General features: G+C 38.0%; 1 protein-coding gene across 3 annotated transcripts in view; it reads left to right on the top strand.

Annotated features, from left to right (window-relative positions):
- Positions 1-19,403, top strand: part of CDK17 (cyclin dependent kinase 17) — a 96,324-nt gene that overhangs the window by 64,465 nt on the left and 12,456 nt on the right. For all 3 annotated transcript variants that reach the window (XM_074575541.1, XM_074575552.1, XM_074575531.1), the window contains 2 exons: positions 13,972-14,097; positions 17,996-18,052. In XM_074575541.1, the coding sequence (XP_074431642.1) occupies positions 13,972-14,097; positions 17,996-18,052 (183 nt within the window). The remainder of the gene's footprint in view (positions 1-13,971; positions 14,098-17,995; positions 18,053-19,403) is intronic.

Raw genomic sequence — 19,403 nt, 5'->3', positions numbered from 1 at the left:
AAAGCTGAAACCTCGGAACAGTCTTTTTTATTTGTAAAAAATTTTGTGTGTATAACCAAATTTTTCATGCTCAGCTTAAGCTTCCTCTAGAATTCTGAAAATTAGCAGCCCATCCAAAAAAACCAATTTTTAAAAAAAGTCCTTGCTAAAAACATGCATGCTCTAATCAAAGTGCTAATTACCAATATTGAGTATTAGTATTCCTGGGATGTTTTGTACATTAGAATACACATTTTTATTCTTAGTGTCTGACCCCATTGTAGTGAATAAATCTGCTTTCTCTGTAGTGGTTAAATAATTCAGACCTACAAATGTAATTGTAACCTTGTCAAAGAGCAGACAGATTCTCATGTCCAGAGTATATGAAAGATTTTGTTGGGAAAGAAAACTTGATCTTTCTAAAATTTTCATACAGAGGTATCCTGGAAGATAGAGGAGTGCAAAATAGACAATGGAGATGCAACTAGAAAATGTGTTTGTTGTAGCAGAATTTCCATAACAATAGAAAACTGAAATTTCATAACCTTAAGTTGACCTGGTTTAGATAAGAAACCGTCATACTGCAATGTAACCTAAATAATGAAGCGTTTTAGATACGAAGTGGTGGTGATACTGCAGTGAGAAAGAGGCCTGCTCCACTATGAAAAATCTGCTGGGCTGAAAACATTCCATCCATAGTAGCAGCCATGGAGATACCAGCTTTCAGTCTATTATCCCCTCTAAATGACATAAAATTTAGGCCAGCATGACTGTTACAGAGAGAGGGATAAGATATGCATTGGCTTCTGAATTCCACAGCACTTCAGTTGTGGGACTAGATTATTTTTTTTAAATGATCGTTCATTGTTACTGTGTGCTTAGAAAACAAAGAGAACATACCAGAATCTCATTGTGTTGCCTAGATAAAGTTTATTTTGCCTGTAATCCACAGGCTGCAAACGCTCCATAAAGCAGTTGGGGTTTTTTTCTTTTTTTTTTTTTTTTGGTTTTTCCTCCTTCTTTCCCCTCATTCAGGAACCATGCTTACAGTAGGTGCGAGCATCTATTGTGCAAGGAATTTGGCTTCAAACAGCTGTTAGGTTTTAATTAAAATGTCTACTAATCTCATGCTAATATTACTGATTACTTAGTAAATCAGTAAAACTGTTTTTGTAGATGTATGGAATCATTTTTTCAAGCGCCAGAAGCAATACAGCCTAAGAATGGATGCGTGTGTGTCTGTATTTTAGCTGTAGGTGCTTTCATCATGTGATGAGAAACACTTCTCCGGATCATGGAGTTACAGCTTAAAGCATTTTCACTTTGATTTGCTGGAAAAGAAGACATGGGCAGTAATGCATTAATATAAATTCATGTTTCAAGCTATAAGTGTTCACTGGGGGCCCTGTGCCTGTGCACTGGGTAGTGAATGCTTCATTAAAGGACTGTGGTGGATAAAAAATACGGAGATACTGTCTGTGCAAATTGAAACATCTGTTTCCCTTTCCCAGAAGCCCAAGGTCTGTAAGCTGTCTTCGCATGTGAACTGGCGGAGGGCCATAACACACTGTTCACCAGCCTGTTTCCCAGATACTTTATCCTGAGAAACAGTTCTTATCCGTCTGACTGTCGCATTAGTGACAGGAGCGTGTTCCAGATCAGGCGGCTTCTACCACACTGCTATAGGGTATAATTCTCCCCAGGGAAGATTAGCTGCAGGGTTAGTGCTTTTAGCTGAACAGTGAGAAATACAAAGGCTATGAAGTGAGGCTGTAGTCATGTGTGTGTTGTACTGGTCACCTTAGGAAAGAAAGAATGTACATGAGAAATCAGTTTTTGGCGAGCTCCACCCTTTACCAGGGATGTGACTGCTTCAGGCGTCTGAAATAACTCAATCTGCAGTTGTCCCACTTGGACAAACGTACTTTTTCCAGAGAAGAACCCACAAAATCAATTGATATTTCAACTGATGTAACGTTAAGATTTTCTGTTTTAAGTTTCAAATTAGCATGCGGTTTGTAGGTCCCCATTCACACGTGCAAATAGGGTGCTCTTGGCTCAATTGTTTAAAATTCTTGAAGAGCAGACTGGATGGCAGTAGTGATCCAGGCTTTCAGTAAGAGGCAGTTACAGTATCTTCTCCTGTCAGTAGTTTTGGAGGCAGGAAGCACTGTACCAAGGACAGCCTGAACTTTCAGCCCTACATCTCTTGCCACTCAAGAGGCTCCCTTGGATCCCCAGCTGGCATTACTATGTGGTGCCTTTGCTGAGCAAAGGTTCTTCCTTCGCTCTTCTCTCTGTGCTTGGCAGCTGTATGTATGGATAACTCTTTCTGCCTTATTTACTGGGTGTTGTCTAATTTCCTTCTCTGCACCTCCTGAGAATGCGTAGCTTTTCTTCTGATCATCTCTTCTGTGAGGCTAAGCATGTGGTCACCTACCAGAAGATTTCAGTACTAGACAAAAGAAAATTGAAGCTGAATACAGTCAAGACTTTTTGGTTTTCAGTGGTTGCTGTGTTATCTCCATTCATTCATGCTTGGCAACTGTCTCAACCTTTTGCAAGGTTATCCTAGAAAATATGCTAATTTTGTAGACTCCTGCTTTCAAGTTCCTATGAAGCTTGATGTTTTCGAAATCCCTCTTCTATAAACACAAGTGCATGTTCTAAATTGCTAGTATGGTTTTGACGAAACTGATGGACGTCTTTTTGATTTATTTGATTGGCAGACTTTCATTTCTTCTACGGACTTTCATTTCTTCTACAGAAAACAGACACTGCAACAAGAAAAGCAATTTCAGCTTGGATAACAGACAGACTTCGTTAACCTGCCTTTTACTAGATTTTCTAGGGGTAACTGTTACCAGCAATTGATGCTTTTTTGCCCTTCTGTTGGGAACCTTTGTAATCCTGATGCTAAAGTTCTTGGCATTCCTAGTTCTTGCGCTAGGCAGTATCCTTTCTATAAGGATGGAATATCTGCTTGTTTGGTTTTGCTTTTTCATTACTTGTTTTTCCTTTTAAGTTTCATTTAAGAGTAGTCTGTTATCATATTGGATGTGTTTAGCCGTCTACAAAACACATCTCTAGTAATTACTGGAATGAAGCAGATGAGAAGTCAGTACTTGGATGTCATTTCACTCCCTGCACTTCAGCCTCACTGTTCTCAGTGAGTGTCCTCATTGGAAGGTCAGATTTCCAGTTTCTGTATTCAGGAAGTTGGTTTATTTTGAATTAGCCTGTTTCTTCATGGGACTTTCCCTCTGGTAGTTGCAGCTTTGTGTTGATGCGAATGTTTCGTGTTAGTAATTAACATTAGAGAGCTGTTCCAAGGGTCCAAGCTTGCATTTTTGCAATGATATGTTCTGTTTCTCCTGGTATTTCTTCCAATTCCCTTCCCCTCCACCTCATTATTCTTGTAAGCTGATCAACTTAGGTTACCTTTTCCTTTCGGGCAGTTTCTCCTGTTACATAAACCGAATAAAACATACAGAAATCGATGCCATCTATGCTTAAAAATCAGGCAGGTGGTGTAGCAAATGAGGCAGAGCTTGCTTTATGAGCATCTATTACCGCCCAGCCCCTACCACAAACAGCCATCAAACCCCAGAGTTTCCGCCGGGTTTATGTGAACATAGAGAGTGTTATCTTACTAGGTGGTAATTTACCCAGACAAACATAATCAGACATGATCTTTTTATGGTTATTGTTATTTTTCTTATTTCTCTCTAAATACACTTCCTTACGAGCTCTCCAAGATGCAATAAAATAATGACATAACAAAACAAAAGAAACCACACAGGAAGAATTTTGAAGTATTTGTGCCATAATTTGTCACAAATTTCCTGTGTATTTATACACTTGATGAAAAGAAAGTAATATCTCACATTTGAATTTAATTTCTCCTCTCTCAGTTTTTCAAAACTGGTTTTGTGTGTCACATGTATTTGTTTTGTTTTGGTTTCATTGGTTGTGAGTAGAAGCTCCTGGAATGCGGTTTCTGAATACTGTATTTGTGCTGAACAGTTTCAGCCTTTCACCATAAAACTGGTGCGAGATAGGAAGTAAATAAAAAAATGACTGGGATTTTTTTGAAAAAAGAATGAAAGAACAGTTTTAGTTCAGCTAGTCAGTAGTCTAACCAGCATATCCATGAAGTTAACATTCTTGTTAGAAGTATTTTGAAGAGGAAATTGTTCAGAATTCATATTTTTTACTTCTTACATGAAAAAAATCCTGTCTATTGACCTGTAAATCTGATTTTGTGGGTTCTAAAATACTAATTGTTACAGATATTACTGAAAAGATACTTAAAAGATTCCTTTTCTGAAGTTTTTTGTTGTGCTAAAGTAAACAAAAGCAATTGTATCTGCTTGCAATTCATTTGAGTGGCCATAGCTAGTGTAGATATTGGTGATAACTTGCTTGAACTCCTGACAGTAAAGTCCTTGCTTTTTTGCTTGATGATACTAGATGTGTTGGGAAATGTGAGTCCTAGTCCCAAATATAGAGACTGAACCTTAGAATTCTTAGTAATACCAATATTTCACTGATTACACTTGTCTCCTCATCTCTTCACAGCATCTCGACATCAAATCTGACAAACTGTGGTGAGGAGGGGGCAGAGAAAATGGAATATCTGTAGTCATTGCTATTTTTCTAGGGTGTGAAACAGCCTGTGGGCTTTATCTCATGATAAAATCCCTGAAAATGTTTTGTGTACTGGGTTTGATTAGCATTTTGAAAAAACCCTTCTTGATTTAACTGATGAATGAATTCTGTATTTTGGGTCATTTCTGTCCCAAATGTAAAAAAATGCCTGATTCAGTGCTCAAAATTTATGTTTTCTTGAATTGTGTTGCATTTCAATAGACTGGCTGAAACGCAGCATGGATTTATGGAGAGGTAGCAGTGATCCTTTGTAGATGGGTCTTAAGATCACGTTTTTATTACTGCTTCTAACAGAAGAAGGGGTTCTTTGAAGACCCTTTCTTCAAATTTAACAGAATAGTAGTTGATTCATTGTGATTTAATGTTTTCCGTAAAAAAAGATAATAATAACAAAAACAACATTAAGGAAAAACATAGTATTCAGGTATAAACCATTCTGCAGAAGGCAGGAAAAAAAGCACTTTCTGCATCACAATGAAATTATAGTTACATCTGTCAGTTGAGTTGGGGAATGATGTTGGCTTTATATACCTAATAGGAAAACCAGTATAGGTAAATCTTACCAGCTGTTATAATAGTGGTTTTGGTTACAGTAATCGAGGCTTATTTATAAAGATGTTAAAATAGCATGCTGCAAGGATGCTATAGATTTCTTTTGGTGGATGTGCATGCTGGTGTTTTGCTTCAAGACCTTGGAGGTCTATAGGGCTGTAACCAAACAACAAAATTCTCTATAAATATATTCTCCGATTTGGGGTTGTCGTTTTGTTTGGTTTTTTTCTATTTGGTTTTGCCTCTAGCAGTCTTGTTGTATGTCATAATTCTGTAGAGGATCCAGTTGGCTTCAACTGTCCTAACTCTGTCATTTGACAAAAATGCACTGAAATTTGATAAGGCAACCGTCAGAAAAAACTGCACGTGGTATTTGATACTAAAATGGTACAGTAAGTATATGCATATAAGGTTGTATATTAGAGTGTTTAAACTCTCATTGGTGTAAGCAAATGTTTTTCAATTAATTTGTTTGCATATCATGAAGTACCACATAATACACATTTTTATTTACAATGTGCAAGGAAAGAATACTATAACAAGTGGATTTTCTTTTTTTACAGTAAGCATGCCATGAAGCTGAACTGTGTTGCATAGGGAGTTGTATGATGTAGCATTTTAGATCTCATTAAGCATTCTCCAGTGAACAAAAGCACTATGACTTATTAGTGAACAGCTTGTGGTTGCAGCTGACATGTCTCACTGGTATTTGCTAAAACTGGTGAGAAGACTAATTCAGACCGATGCTTATACAAGTGAGCAAAGGGTTTTCATTTGCTCTATAGTGAATTGTTTGGACTGTCAGACTGATGTCTGTAGACTTAGAAGAACAATTATTTTTCTTTGTGAGGCTGTAACAAAATTTTATTGATGGAATTTAAAAATATTAACTGTTAAAAGATAAGCTAAAATCTCAGGGATAGGCAGAGAGTTTGTTGTTTGCTGCCATATAGTAAGTACGTACCTTAAGTAATCGTTGGTCTGGAAGTGTAATTTATGAATAATCTGAAGAACCAAAGCAGTAAGGATTGGTACATAATGATGCAGCTTAGCAATATAGTTTGTGTCATTCACTGACTACCTGCTCCTGACACAGCCAGCTTCCCTCTCCTCTCGGCTCCTAATCTGCTTCAGCAGATAATTACCCCCTTTATTTTGAAGGGGCAGTTTTTTGCCAGTTGACTTTCTTACACAACATCACTGCTTTGTTAGCTTAGAGCCTGTTCCACTCCAAGAAGTGGTGGGAACACCTGGCCACAGGCAATGAAATACCAGGTTTGGAGGTAGTCGGCCGTTAGATTAGTTAAATGAAACATTCAAGGAATTCGTGAACTGAGGCTGATGCTATCATGGATTTCCCTTCCAGTTTTTCTGACAAGTCATTTGGCACTACAGGATTGCCCTTTTTCTTTTGCCTCCTACTGCTTCACTGGCAGAAGCCTGAATCTTTCTTCTCTTGCTGCAGTTGTGAGTGCAGTAGCAGCCTGAAACAGCCTAGCAGTTGAACGATCGATGGCATTTGTAGCCCAGTAGATTTGGGAAAGATTTATTGTTACCACTCCAGCAAGAAAGAAACAGTCTGCGCATTTATTAAAGAATAAAAATAAAAGTAGTCTTAGTTTTTATTTGTCTGCTTTTTGTAGCATAGAGAGGATTGGACTTGGTAACACCTCGACAGACCCTTCCCTAGGGCAATTTTCTGGTTATTTATTTATTTGTTTTTATTGTTATTCTGTTTTGTGCAAAAAATATTAGTGTTTATTACCTAAATGTGCTATATAAGTCAGAGACGTAATCACTTGAGCCACCAGAAGACAGACTAAAAAGTGTATTTCAGTTTGCTGCTTTTTAGAGCTTTTTTAACACATAGAGTTAATTGTCTATCCTGAGTTAGAATGATTTTTATTTCACTTCAGTGAAGTTTACTGAAGTGTGTAGTGCATCTTGGCAAAAAATAAATGGTGAGTTAAGGGAAAACAGAAGTTGTTGGTGTTAAGGTCTGATTTAAAGTGCGAAAAGTGTTGCTTTCACAAATAAGAATAGGTTTATTCTGTGAGAAAATGTACTTTTTTGACAGGGTTTAAGAGAAGTGAAAATAGATCTGTTGACCGGGAATGAGACTTTCTGAAATGTGTCACACTATGACACTGAAGAATATTACATGGGCCAAGACGAGCAATTAGAAAGAGGAATAGCTGGTAAGCTTGTATTATGGAGAATAGGAGACTAGAATAGGTAGGATACGTAGAAGAGGAATCGAGTCAGATGTGAAAAGGAGAATGTGGTAACAAAATGCTGGTACTGAACTCTTGTGAATGGTTTGCTATGGATGGCAAGTGAAGAAGCTGGTATTTGCAACAGTATTTTGGGATATCTGAAAGGGGACCAGAAGTTAAGATACCAAAAAGGTTGGGGTTTTTGGTTTTTACTTCCAAGGATGTGTGGAAAACAGGAGGTGTTTTGTTTTTATTTGGAAGATTTGTTTTGTTTACTTATAATGTTAAATTACGCAGCTCACAGGACCTGAAGGGTTTAAGTTGAAACACCTGCCTCCTTTTCTTGCACCCAAGTGTAAGTAGTTGGTGGTAGACAGAACATACACATCAAGTTACAGCAACACGCTTGGGTACTAGCCAGACGAAAGAAAAGGCTCGACAAAGCGTAGCTCTTCTCAGAGCGTTTGCTGTAGCTACCACTAGAAATAGATGGTAAAGATAAGCACGAGCTGGGGTAGTTTATCTCCACAGAAAACAAAGTGGTATTAGTGTCACAAGTGCTTACATGTTTTTCCGCCATCAAGCAGAGTAGGACAAATGTGATTCTCATTTCAGGCAAATTATTAAAATAGTATGCATTTCTCAGCCAGTAATAAAGCAAGACTGCGAATAAGCATTGCACATGAAGATAAAAAATGTGGTTTTGAGATGTAGAGGAGGGGGAAAATGCCATGAGCATTCTGGCTACCATAGCAAAGCAACTGGTGCCTGAATATGTTCTCCGGAATATGTTCTGGAACAAGATCAAAAAATAGCTCATTAAGCAACATACAGTTAACTGTAGGCATTTGAGCATTTAACAGCATTGCGTTTACTGAGCACTGATATATTCTGTTGCAAGTTGACTCTAAAGATAACCATAAAAGAATTAAAGTAGAAAATGTTATGAATTGACCTCACTTGGAAAAAGAAATTGTTAAGTGACATACAAGAAAATACTATAATTTTAACATTCAAAAAGATAGTTTATTTTACCTGAAGTACTTGTCCCTGGAAGCTAAGGGCTTGCATTCCAGTAAACCTTTCCTTGGTGGAGTTACAAAGGAATGCACCCAGATTCCCCCTGCATACTTGAGGGTCTGTGTACACCACTGACACACCTGTTATGTTTAAAAAAGGATACATGAGATAGATAACATAGGGAGTTACTGTAATTTACTGCCTTTAAAAATGAAATAAAAAATTTGAAAGATTCATAAAGGCATGCAAAAGTAATGAGTGTTAAAAATGGACATTTAACTCTGTAGTGTTGATAAGCTCAAAATCTTAAGTGTCAAAAATGAAAGAGTATAGGGAAAATAATCAGTCCTGCCATTAATTTTACATGCTTCCTTATTACCTTTTAAGCAGCACCGTAGAAGGGTCTTTTAACAGCCTCCTAATAATTCCATTATAAAAGGTTTCTTGGCTTTAGCCATTTTCCTTGCTTTAAGTGGGTTTTTTTTTCTTTTCTTTTTTCTGAGAAATGCTAACACGTCATTAGGTTCAGTTGGTCATTGAAATTAGTGTGGACAAAGTCCTCTGTCCCCAAAGTGTCTTTTTTTCATTGTTTCACCGAATGCCACAGAGGTTTGAGAGAATTAGAAATTCTTAAAAATGGCTGTATCCTTACGGTTGCTTGCACTGCAGCCTGGCCTCGTGCCAAAACGGCAGTGAGCTGTGTCCCCTCCGTAAAGGGTACCCATAGGCTTGACAGCCGACCCAAACTGGCCAAAGGGCTATTCTGCACCATCTGACGTGGCGCTCAGTGGTAAAAGCTGGGGGGAAAGAGGAGAAAGTGGGGCCATTTGTGACTACAGCATTTGTCTTCCACTTCCCAAGCGTGCCAAGGCCCAGCTTTCTGTGAAGCAACTGAATCAATTCCTTTTTCACTCTGCTTGGGCGCACAGCTTTTGTGTTCCCGATTAAACTGTCGCTACCTCCACCCACAAGTCTCTTCAGCATCCTTCCGTCTTCTCAGCATCCTGCGTGAGCAGGGAGCGAGCGCTCAGCGGGATTCCCCGGGGTCGTACCACGGCAGGGAATGAGTCTCCTGCTGCCGTCAGCTGAACAGGTTCCTTGAGGCTCAGCAGACTGCCCGGTCTTGAACACTCATAGTTCAAAATTGGTTGGTGTACAGCAATTTTGCTTTTCTTTCTAATGTAATCTCCGTTAAATTAATTGGGTTTTTCAACTGTGTCAAACTCGTGTAATTTTAGTTTCCCGTTTTTCTATTTAGCCACTAGGAAACGTTGTGCTTATTTCTCTCATGCACATCTAATGAATCCCCTTTCGTGTTGCTGTATAGCATTTAATTATGATTGCTGTCTTTTCCCAAGAGGTGGTTGCTTCAATTATTGCAAAAACTGGGAGGAATTAAGGTGGTATGGGCAAACTAAACATAGTAATTTCTGTCTTTCCGGTATTTGGGTTTGCAGTCTAAATGACTTTAATTTGCCTGGTTTAGGCAGTTAGGTAAAGGATAATTAAAATACAAAGACGACTTTGTATATGTGACTTTATATATGTAACTTTATGTATAATCTTTCAAATGTTGGTGTCATAAAAGGCTTGTGACTTTTTTAAGTCAGACTTTTTAAGAAGTAATTTTATATGATTTTTAAAAGAAGTCTTGGCTTGGTTGACATTTCAAGTAGAATAGTAGTGTAGATCATTGGGAGGAAAAGAATCTATAAAGTACCCGCTGCAGTTTCCATGAAATCGTATATTTTCCTCTCAGAAGAGAAACTTTCTTCAGCTCTAAGAAGTTAAGGGGAATGGATAGTGTTTTGATTCTATTTAGAACATGACAAAAATTTAGGCTTCCAGCACTAAATACTCACTTTTTGAGGGCAAAAAGAAGGAGTGATTACTGACATGTATTGTCCATTATATTAAAAATTTAAGCAGAGCAATTATATTAAAAACAGATATGACACTCCTGAAAAAAGTTTCTCCCTAATTTTCCCCTTAGGTTGCATTGTGGTTTTTGTTGTTTTTTTTAAAGACAGACATTGCGGGGGGCTGGGTGTGAGAGTTGTTGGTTTTTTTCCCCAAACTGCAATAGATTTTGGCCTTCGCGTCAGTAAGTATTTACGTTCAAACAGTATCTGTATTAGGCACTGCGGAGCACCAAATGTAATATGCGGCTTAAGCTCAGTTTAGAAATGAGGATGTCACCTGGATCTGTGAAGTAAGTCATGGGAGGTTTTGCAATTGCCTGTTGCAAAAATGGCATAGGCAGAGCTCTGGAGGGTGAGGAAAGGGGAATTCTGTAATAGAATTACAACTACCTCCCATAATAATATTTTCTGGTACCTAAAATATTGTTATCGCCAGTGTTTACACTAGCCGGACTCCAAAATAATGAATCCCTAGTAGCTATAAAGCATCTTAGGCTTGCTTTGTTTCCCTTCCGCTCCATTTGAAAAGGTGTGTGTTTACTGATGGCAGGCACTGTGCAGTTAATGGCATAGTTTCCAAATTGCCATTGCAGCTTAAAGGCTGCCTTTGCTTCCTTCTTCCTACACATACCCGTCAACTTGATATGCTTGGAAATGCTTCTTCAAGGCTGTGGAGCTGGGTGTGATGCTCCAAGGATGAGTGCTGTGGGAGGAGAGAACATAGAGATGGAGAGCTTGGGGGTACAATCGATGCAGTATTTCATGAAGCCTTTGAGTTGTGGTCTGTGATTTTGGTATACCCATGAACAGACTCTGTAAAATACTTACTGTCAAACAAGCACTGTAGGACAGTAAGAAAGCACTACAGCAGGTTTCTATGCCATAGAGTTAATAGGCAGGAGTAGGAGAAAGCTATTTTGCCACAGGTATGCAGGAAAATTATGACATCTATTGTGTTAAGGAAGTTATATTGAAAAACTCAGCCCAATGCTGTTTTCTTCTGCTGGCTTGGAATTCGTCAAATTTCTGCTTTATTTTATGTTCTTGAGCAACAGGAGAAAAAAAAAACAAGGATATTGCCCCACTGGTGATCTGGGATTACAGTAGGAAGGTGGAGTAAAGATTGATGCTGTTCCTTGTCTTGCCATCCCTGTCTTTTTCCTGCAATTCCCTGGTTTTCTGCTGCAGTGAGATGACAAAGCTGCTTTCTTTAAGGCAACGTGGAGCTCTTTCCTTTGTGCTCATCTGTTCTGATGAGCTGTCTGAATTTTCTGAAGAATTGCAATAAATTATAGGGTGAACTTATTTATTTATTTATTTACAATCTGAATCCCTCTTCAGTAAGGGAGAGGCATTTCTCTTTTCAGATGCCTCTAACTTCACTGAATATGAGCTGCCTGTTACAAAAATTGCATTAGCAGAGCCTGTCAAAAAGAAGGAAAATTCTTTAGTGGGAAATACTGTTTTATTGTAGGAATTACTGCTAGCTCCCGTTATTATTAATTAGTTCCTCAACTCTCCTGAAAACCACACAGGCAGTTTTAAAATTGCCAATGTTTTGAAAAATCTGAAATACCAAAGTTGAAAATTAGTAAAGAGGTTGGAAGCTGCCAAAACTGAGGCATCCTTTTGTTTTCTTTTAATTGAACTTCAAAACGTTGGTCAAAGCTGCCATTACGTGAACAGTACTTCTTTTGTTTAAAGACAATTTAAAAAGTCTGTACAAAATAAGACATACAGACACTGATTTTTGCAGTCATGCAAAGAAGCTGACATTGGGCAGCAAAGTAGAAGCTAACAGACTTTGTGCTCTGTACCTAAGGAGCTGTGAGGAGCGAAAACAAAACAGGAGAGTCAGATGCCAGAAGTTAAAGCTTTCTTGGCGTCTCTCCAAAAACTTCTGCCTGTATGCAGTGGCTGTAATGAATAGCATATGCAGATCAGTCGTCTGGGGGATGTTTATTAGCGCTTCAGTCCTACCTGAAATTCAGTTGCCAAGTTACATTCATTTTTGAAATATGTATTTTTAACTGATGTTTTTTGCTCCAGGTACATGTACGGTTCATGCATATACATGGTTCAAATACATTATCGACACTGAAAGCTTAGCAAGTTGTCCCTCAAGATCTCAAGTCCTGAAAAGTCTGATGATCCGGTTCTTTGGCAGCCTTAAGCCAATTTAGCTGCCGGCTTCCCGGGCTTGCCCTGCTGCCTCTCTTGCCCCGTGTTCAGGCTGTGAGCTTGTCTGACCTTGCACTGAACCTGTTTGGAGCACAAAGCTGGCAGGAAGCTATGCACTTCGCCTGAGATAGATAGTTTCTTGATGATTTAGCGTGCTGAAATAGTTCAAAGGTGCTGCAAAAACACGAGTAGAAACACATGGCCGAGCCTGAGGGGAACCGAATGGGGATGTAGCTGCCAGCATTATAGGTTAGCTTGGGATGCCCAAAATTCAAAGCTAGATGTTGTAGGTAAGATAGAATAGGGCAACATCAAGAAGTGCTAACTGCCCTCTGGTCAGTATCGATTAAATCCGAGGTCCACCAGCAGAAATCTGGAGATTCCCTCTTCTGCTGGACAAAAGTGTGAAAACAGTGGTCGTTCCAAAGGTGTCCTCTTAACTTCAGGGTAGAATCTGTTGGGGTGGATTGTATAGTTTGATGCTGAGCATGATTTTCTTTACTTGGATAAACTACCTTTGCTGAAAAACAATCCCTACTGTTCTGGAAATGACTTCCTATTTTTTATGAGTCTGTGTATGTTTCCCTTGTATTTGTATGGTGGTGACTGGCTGCTTGAAGAGAATATTTGGTATTTCATTTTCTGGCATGTGTGAGATAAAAGCCAAACTAAAAATAAAAAATTGATGAGAATGTGCAGCTGCCCCAAAAAAATCACTTTTTCGCGTTTATTGAAAGGTGAAGTAATTTTGTCTCCCTCTTGCCCTAGAAATTATACCTATCGTTGTCAGAAAAGCTTACTGGTGAAAAGCAGAATTTGATGTAGGGATAACTGCATTTATACAATGGCGATTTGATTTTCAAAATATTGTATGCAAAGAGCTTGAAACAGAAAAATGTGTTAACATTTGTAATAGTTTGACTCAATAGCAAAGTGATTCTGTTTTGTAAGACTGGAAAAATGGAAGTTGAAACAAGTTTATAACTTTTAGTAGTCAGATGAAGGGAGAGTGATGTATTCTGAATCATGGAGATCTCTTGTTATTCTAAAGTAATCATTATATGAAAAGAAATGTATATACCAGCCTCTGAATTTTCAGTTTCTGGTATTCCAGGCATATGTATTCAAGTAAACTCAATACATTTATCCATACTGTAATTAATTACGTTTTAGTATTTCATTCCTCTTGTTAAAGTCATGAGTTTGTAAAGCACTGAATTTCTGAACCTGTTATCTAAGCAATTTGCAATATTATTAGAAGAGAATGCTTTAAAGTCAATTTCTGTGAAATTACTTATTTTTCATCCAATTAGATATTTCAGTTTTAAATAGCAATGCTGTAGTCACACTAACACTACAGGTGTTAAAAGATCCTTCAGGACATTCTGAATTCGACTTGACTCTTCTCTTTTCATCATTATTTACTGCAGGATTTGAACAAGCGCTTGTCCCTGCCTGCTGACATCAGGATACCTGATGGCTATCTAGAAAAGCTGCAAATTAACAGCCCGCCGTTCGATCAGCCAATGAGTCGACGTTCTCGTAGAGCATCACTAGTAAGTGTAATGCATCTGCCTTGCTAAACCCACCTCTCGGGTCTTAAGATTCTGTTTAGTGCCAATGTCTGTATACCATAGGTATGATTCAACTTCATTTACACCTTGGATTTGATGCCCTGAACTTCACCGTGCGCCTGTCAAAATCCATTGAAGAGTTTTACCCTTCCTTTCATTTTTCTTCTGCAGACTTGGCCCTGTCATTTCTCAGTGAAGGTCTTGACCCATTGAAATTGGTGGCTAAAGTCAACTCTCAAAGTGCATACTTAAATCTTTTGCTTTTTAGAGCAGGGTTTATCTGTTTGAGCAAATAGGCCACGTAATCTTAGGTCAAGGCTGGGGGTCTCGTGACATAGTAGGAAGGAAGGCCCTGAAACAGCATAATATGAACACAGATCCTCCTCACTGTCCTTTTTGTTATTTGGTAACAAATTTTCTATGTCAAAATTGCTGTTTTAAAAAAATACCATAATTAAAAAGCATATGTGGATTCCTAAGAATATGAATGGATAAATTCACATATTTCTTTCTAGATTATTGTGCTATTTAAAAAAATAAATCTTTCCTTGGAGATGGCAGAATGAGGATTCCTATATTGTAATTAGAGTGTAAGTGCTAGAAATCCTGGACGCTCATATAAAATATGCACATCCTCGAAATAGTAAAAAAAAAACATTTTTGTCTTATTTTTAGAAAAATTGTTATGTTTCAATCATAATTTGATCTGTCAACTTTCTGAACGTTAATCAGAGTGTTAAGAATTGCTAGGCCATTGCCAATTTCCTGAGGAAATTCATTGACAAGAAATTCTTTGTGAAGAAAAACTGGATAGGTTTATGAAATCCGCATTATTCTCTGTTTTCTTGATTTAATGGCTTATTTGCTGAAAAATAAATATGAAAGTATGTGTAGTGAATTAGTTTTAGTAACTGTGAAATGTCTTCATTTTATTCTTTGTGAATTAATGATGTCCATAACAAAGCAATGTTTGAGTTTTATCAAGTATTTTTCCCCTGAAAAAATGCAGTTTAGTGTGCTAGACTAAAGCTCTGATTTGCCTGTTGCCTTTTACAAGAATAATATTAAAAGAAAAAAAGATTGGATCAAAGCACTGGGAGTAATAATAATGTAGCAAGCTTAAATATTTGTGCCAGAATTTCATAGCTTATTAACCGCTTAGTTACTGATGTAGCACTGAACTGAAAAATAGAGTTCCCCAAACCTTCGCTTTTCAGATGCTGGTGCTTTTTCAGTAGATCCTTTTTAGTGGAATATAGTATATGAGGGCTGGGGGGATTTTTCCTGTATATCTAAATCCCTTTGCTCATTTAATGTTGAGCCCTGAGAGCAGTTGAAGTTCTCTCCTCTTTACCTTCTAGAAGACAGACAGAAAAACAGTGCCCTCTAATGAATATGGTGTGTGTATGGAGTCAGCTTCCTGCCACAAGGTTGTTTTGTTTTGCCTTTTAAAAATGCTTTCAGGGCTTAAAAGTCCAAAAGAAAACCTGCTAGAAGTGCTCTGGTATGCAGGCATGCATTTGCTGTGTTGTCCTTTCATGATTACAACCTAACCTTTAAAAAAAGGAAACTCAAGGACTCATTATTCTGAGACTGTCATTGAAAGCTTGCTAGCAGACTGTTAATTACAATATATGAATATTGTGCTCTGCTTCAAAGGCACATCTCCTTTCAAGGCTTAGTAGGAATCAAAGGAAAAAGGCTATAAAAAGTATCAAGTGAGGGCATGTTATACTTTAGGTCTGGTGTTCTTCTTTGAAATGAAAGAAAAAATTAGCTTTTATGGTAATTGTATTTCGTGCATACATGTACACTGTTCCTTGCACAGTAGCATAGGTGTAATTCTTATGCACCAGCCAGAGACCATAAATATGGCACATCAGTGTTTCTGTGCAAGTCAAGATAGATGTATATTGCAGGAAAAAAATTAAATAGTTCACAAATTATTTTGAAAGAAAAATTAAATAGATCTTAGTTCGAGGAACGTAAAAATTAGTTTTTCTTCTGAGTGGTAGGCAACCAAAATGTGATTAAAAAATTAAACACATTGAAAGGCAGGTCTTTCTTGAAGAATATCTGTCCTCTGTATGTAGGAAATATTGTATGATTTTATTGTCTAAAGAAGATAGTAAGTTTATTAGTCTTGATGAAAAACATCAACGTTTCTTAGAAATCAGGCTTCTAAGTTGTATTCCAGACTGTCTGGCAATAACAAGGCCAATGGCTATGAGTTCTCCTTTACTTTCTCCTGTAAACTAAGTAGCCTATCTTTTTAATTCTAATACCATCTAATACTCACTTCAAGATATGTTTGTTTAAGTAGGTCAAAATGCACTTTGCAAACATAATATTTATTTTACTAACATTGTACCTCTATCACTGGTTTGTTTAAAATCTCACTGGAGTTACAAGGGTTGTCAGATATCAACTTTGTGTTTTGGGTGAAACAGCTTGACTTCAACAAGCTCCTAAAAATGTTTGATGCTAAAGTATCAGTTTTAAAACATGTCAATCCCAACACTATTTTAATAAAACAGAATTACTCTTAATACTATATTAACATAATTATGTGTCCATTTTTTCTCTTAATATGCCAAATATGTTTACAGACAAGATCTTACGCTTACTTCAGTTGTATTTTCATGCATGTGTTCTGAAAATTAAGTATTAATCCGACTTTTCTTAGTATACCTTCATATTATATTGTTCTCAAGTCTTAATGCAGTCAACAGTATTTACGTTACACGGTGTTACCATGAAATAATATACAACTTTAATATCCGTTGGATTTTAGGAGCAAATCAGTGTATTCTGACTTGTGGACACAGGTGCTGAAGCCAGTCTGGGATCAAAGTGTCATTCCTTAGAAAGAAATAGCAAGTGGAGAGCTGTGTTTGGAAGTGGAAGGAGTAGGTGGTGCTAGGGAGAAAACCTGGCTTTTGTGTCTTGGTATATGTGCAAATGTCAGTAAAGAAAACCCCCACAAAGCCTATGCGCTTTGTAAATCGGTTTAAAAATTGACATGTTTTACATGTCTACTTTCAGCATTCTTTACACTGTAAGAACAATATAAATCTTTGGTGTAATTGACTGTGGTCTTACATGAAAATAACTGTAAAGAGATAATCATGTTAAATATGAGACTAGCAGTGGATTTGAACAGGAAGGGAGTAATGATCTTACAGTCTTCAGAAAAAGGTGTTATATAGGCAAGCAAACCCTCCTGGTTTGCATTGCAGAGCTAAGTTGGTGACCAAAAAAAAGAGAAGGTGGATAGGTCCAAATAAAATATACAAACACTTGAAGTTAAGAGCCATGAAATGTAAATTGTTGAGACAAAGCTGAAGCTTGTGGAGGAATGGTGTTTAGGGATTTTACTGGCAGAGTTTTAGACTGAGAAGCATTGAGAGTTCAGAATGGGAGAGGAAACCTGGAGCTGAGATCTTGAACCCAGCAAGTAAGTAATTTTGAAAGAAGCAGAAGCATATGGTTGCACTGAGCAAGAGAAGGGGTGGAATAGTTTGAGATGACTTCTGTGCCTTAAGCTGCAACGACCTGGTTAGTAGTAATCAGATTGGAAGAGTGGAGTAGACTTAAGTAGGAGGTAGGGTAAAGTGGGGTGTCAATCTTAAGTGTAACTCGGTACATAGTCCTTCTAGGATATACAGTAGACTGGCCAACAGGCTGAGCATCAGGCTTGGATGCTGGGACACATTTATATCGTAATATGCGAAATTGTTTTTAAAATAGGGGAATTGTACCATGTTTGGACAAGTACTGTCAGGTGCTTTTCTGAAACAAAGGTTAACATGCTGATTAAATGTTGTATAAACAACGCGTTCAGTTTCAATGATGGATTTTCCATTTATTTTCATTGCAGTCAGAAATTGGATTTGGAAAAATGGAAACCTATATCAAGTTAGAAAAGCTCGGAGAGGTATGTACAGCTTTCTTTTGAAATGATTACTGCTTTGATGACAATGTCTTGTGTAACGTTTTACATAAACGTTAACAGAAAAATCTCCATATTCCTTGAAATACCCATTGAATTTATCTTCTCAGTAAACCAAATATGACATGTGTAACAATATCACAACCATGCAAAAGTTATATGCATACATAGTAAGACAAAAAAAAGGCAGGAAAGCGATCTCACTGAGCTGGGGTAGAGCAAGACTCCATTAGCAAATGATCTGTGACCTTCTTACATAGGCTGGATTTGTATGCGGATAGATGAAATTATGCTGTCGATAATAAAACCGGTTCAGCCTGGTGTCCTTCTGCTGTGATGTAGGTGTTAGGGAGCACTCGTGCTGGAGAAGAAGCCAGCGCTTGCAGGGAGCAGGCAGGAGCTGCACGTTCTGGTAGTACCTGACGCCAAGGTTGCCTTTCCTTCTGGGAGGGCAGCAGCATGGATTTCTGCCTCCACTCAGCCTCTGACTTCCAGAGAAGCGGTAGAATTCAGGAGGGGACAGGTGTCAGTCCTGTCCAGCTGGATTGAGGTTGGCCAACGGGATCAAAAATGGACAAGGAGCGGTGGAATGGGGCGCACTGAACATTGCAGAAGGCAGCAGGGCTGGTCATCATCTCTGCTGTCAATATTGCAGCCAGACCTCCGTTTGCAGTGTTTCAAACACATTTATTTTTCTTTTTTATTGAGTTAGATGAATCACTAGACATGACATAACATTGCGTATCTTTGGAGGAGTGTTAATCTAGTAGCTCTCAAGTCATAGTTGTGGGCGTACATTATCTCACTTGCTTACACAGTGTGGTGGACGACGCCAGGTATGTACTGTGACCCAGGGCAGTGTCTGTAACTTCTTTGCTTCCTCTTTGCTATTGCTGGGATTAGTTGTACCTACTTGCTGTTTTGTTAGAATTTCTTGTCCTTATGTAACATGCCATGAGTGCTTTGAATCCCCTACTGTCTAAGAAAAATAAAATAAAATGAAAAATTAAACGCTGACAACTTCCTCCTCCCCCCTAAAAAAAAATAAAATAAATTCTCATGCAGAGTATGTAACGAGGACAAGAAGCTATCAAAAGGATTTATATGTTTAAGGTATGTCTGCAGCCTTTGGAAACATAACTGCAGTGTAGGGTAGAGATACCTGAGCTAGTTTTAATCAAATAGAGACTTCCAAGAAGGTAAATGATCCCAGCAGTGAACTTGGTGAGCTTAACGCTACCTGATCTGACTACTTTGGTAGCTCTGTGGTGTATAACTTTCCGTGTAATTTTCAGAGTTGTTAAGCATACGCGTCCCTTGTGTCCTCTGTGTGTAG

The sequence above is a fragment of the Larus michahellis genome, chromosome 1, assembly GCF_964199755.1.
Source record: "Larus michahellis chromosome 1, bLarMic1.1, whole genome shotgun sequence".
NCBI lineage: Eukaryota > Metazoa > Chordata > Aves > Charadriiformes > Laridae > Larus > Larus michahellis.
This window is presented reverse-complemented; position numbering and strand designations above follow the sequence as displayed.